General features: G+C 41.5%; 1 protein-coding gene across 1 annotated transcript in view; it reads left to right on the forward strand.

Annotated features, from left to right (window-relative positions):
* Nucleotides 1-2,892, forward strand: part of LOC101855789 — a gene marked incomplete at its 5' end in the record, with an annotated part of 16,239 nt that overhangs the window by 11,536 nt on the left and 1,811 nt on the right. The window contains 2 exon segments of the mRNA XM_013082377.1: nt 1,301-1,564; nt 2,288-2,475. Of these exon segments, the coding sequence (XP_012937831.1) occupies nt 1,301-1,564; nt 2,288-2,475 (452 nt within the window).

Below are 2,892 nucleotides of genomic sequence, written 5' to 3' on the forward strand. Positions count from 1 at the left end.
GGGGGGGCGTTCTTTAAGGCGCCGGCGACAACCTTGTTTTGAAATAATATTTGGTAGGGTTTGTTTCTGGCTTCTTTCTTTTTATGTTTGTGGATGCTTTGAGTTCCTGATACAATCTTCACAAAAAGTGACCACTTGCTAAAGTGCACGCAAAATAAAAACCAGCAAATCAAATTATTCTTTCTTTGACATACATTCCATTCATCAGTCCATAAATGCAAAAAAGAAATTTCATCACAGTCGAAACCGAAATGCGTGATTCCCAGCGCACAAAAGAGACGCCGAGATAACTCAGTCAGGGTGCCTTGACTGCCTTGCCGTGAATGGTAGGCACACGCGCTTCTGGCAATTCCATTGACATTCACGAACTTGAACTGGTCGTTTTCTTTGATATTGCTGAGACTTTTTGCGAAACTTTCTCTTGTGATTTTCGATTTTGAGGGTGGGTCCCTTTTGCGCTCTGGGAATCAAGCTTTTCGGTTTCGATTGAGATGAAATTTCTTTTTTGCACTTATGGACTGATGAATGGAATGTTTGTCAAAGAAGGAATAATTTTGATGTACCGGTTTTTATTTTGCGTGCACTTTTACAAGTGGTCCTCAAATTTTTGTGAAGACTGTAATAGTAAAGTGAAGAAAGTGAAGTTTTTTCTCCCTATTTGTTTCAGCTTTCTTTTAATTAAAAAAGGAAACAAAACAGAAATAAAAGAAAAAGAAACAAGACAGGAGTGTATTTGTATGTGTGTGTGTGTGTGTGTGTGTGTGTGTGTGTGTGTGTGTGTGTGTGTGTGTGTGTGTGTGTGTGTGTGTGTGTGCGAAAGAGAGAGTGGGCATTTTCTTCAAGCGTCGCAGTCAGCTCTTCCCTCAGAGATGGTAGCTGTCTCGGGAGTGTCTTCCTGGCTCTCTTAGGGGCCTTCCCATTGAAACGCAGTCAGCAGATAGTTCTGTGGTGGAGCATACTCGCACATCGATCAGTGAAAGAAAAAACAAAAAAGGGACATAGCACACGTGGAAAGAAGAAGCAACACTATAAAGCAATCCAATGTGCCAGAAGTCGTTTAGGTTCCCAAATAGTATGGTAACACATAGTCTTCGTCATCCCCTCAAACTGCTTTTGCTGGCAAGCAAATGCTATTGTGATAACTAAAGGCTTCCTGGATGAAAATGCTTCTTTCTGATTTTTTCTGTTTATATACTAGAATCATAGACGGCATCAGCAAATGTAGCGACCTTACGTACAAAACAACCACTGCCTTAAAAAAAATATGCACAGAAAAATCTAATTTATCAAATTTCCATAGGTCAATTGTCTAGGCAAACTGTGTTCTGCCGGAGGCTCTGTTTCTAACACACCAACAGACCCGGGCAAACCATGGCTGAAAACGAGATCGTCCGACGGCTGGCAGTGGTGGCGTCTGTTTTCTTCCATCCCTCACACTCACGGCGTCCTTCACCTTCTGGCTCTGCTGGTAGTGGAGCTACTGTTGCTTCTGCCTTTGGAGATCACAGCCGGCTGGCATCGCGTGCTGGTGGTTTTTGTGCTCAGCAGTGTAGCAGGACAGATGGTAGGTGGTCGTAGGAAAGAGAAAGAATCCCCGTTGTCTTTTTGTCTATTGAAACAGGGAGCTAGATGAATGCATCCTGGGCAGGTCAGTGGATGCTCCATTTTATCCCAAGAAATAGGTTATGATTATCACTACATAGTATTCACCAGACCCTTGCAGGGAAGAAATAAAAATATTGACATTGAAAACAAAAGACATTTTATTCTTTCTTTTCAGAAATTTGTTAACGATTTACAAATACACACATGCATGACGATGGTGCGCTAGAATTATGTTTAAATATAGAATGAAAGTAGCAAAAGGAACATGTCTGTAAATTAGATAGACAACCTATTGCTGGGCGAGCGATGCACAGTGCTCAAAGAAACGCCGAAAAGATCCTCCCTCTTATAGCCATTGCGTTTCAAGAAATAGGTAACTGGTGGGATCAGGCAACAAAAGTAGACACGTTACGGTGAAAGAAGCAACAGAGACCTCTGGTGTTGGCCAAATTGTTGAAGTCCCTGCTGTATATATATCCATAATACTTATAGCGATGTTCCTTACTCAAATCGTTATAATTTGAATTACCACACATTGCGCTATTCATAATGAGTTCAGTGACAATTGGTATATTGACGTTTGGTAATAATTTACTCTGACGAAATTCCTTGTTCCTGCAGTCCTGCATTAAAACAATACTCCTATTAATTGGTAATATCTATTCTCTCACTCTGTCACCAGATGGGCTGCGCCGTAGAGTCGTTCCAGCCTCAAGAGGGCGGGACTCCGGGCATTATGGGAGTGGTGGGCGTTGCCGTATTGGAGCTGGCAGAAGCATGGCGGTTCATCAAGAAGCCCCTGTGGGAGGCAGCCAAGTTGCTGGCGCTCATTTGTCTTTTCATGGGCATGGGGACGCTACACTTGATCAGGTAACTACAAACAACACCACTCGGTCCCTTTAGTGATTGGTTAAAAAGGTATTGTAGTAGAATGGTCTATTTTTGACTCAGCATATTATTATTTAAGCCCTCCAGATGTTACTTTTGTAATATGTATAAATATGATCATAAAGTCAAGAACTGCAGTCCCGCGAAATCATTACATTTTTATCTCATTTTGATTTCAGCCCTGTTTTCGTTTATTTATTCTGGCAACTGGAGTGTTATCTCTGGCTCTTCTCCTCCCATAAAAATAACGTACATTCGATTATCGAACGTCTATTGCTTTCTACTGTAATGTTATGTTCCACTCAGTCCGGGTTGGTCCAGACAGGCAGGCTTCAAGCAGCCCGTGTTTTAAATATTGATATGAATACACGTAGTCTCAATTTTTAAAAAAATTGTTTG

The sequence above is a fragment of the Aplysia californica genome, unplaced genomic scaffold (genome assembly GCF_000002075.1).
Source record: "Aplysia californica isolate F4 #8 unplaced genomic scaffold, AplCal3.0 scaffold00171, whole genome shotgun sequence".
Lineage (NCBI taxonomy): Eukaryota > Metazoa > Mollusca > Gastropoda > Aplysiida > Aplysiidae > Aplysia > Aplysia californica.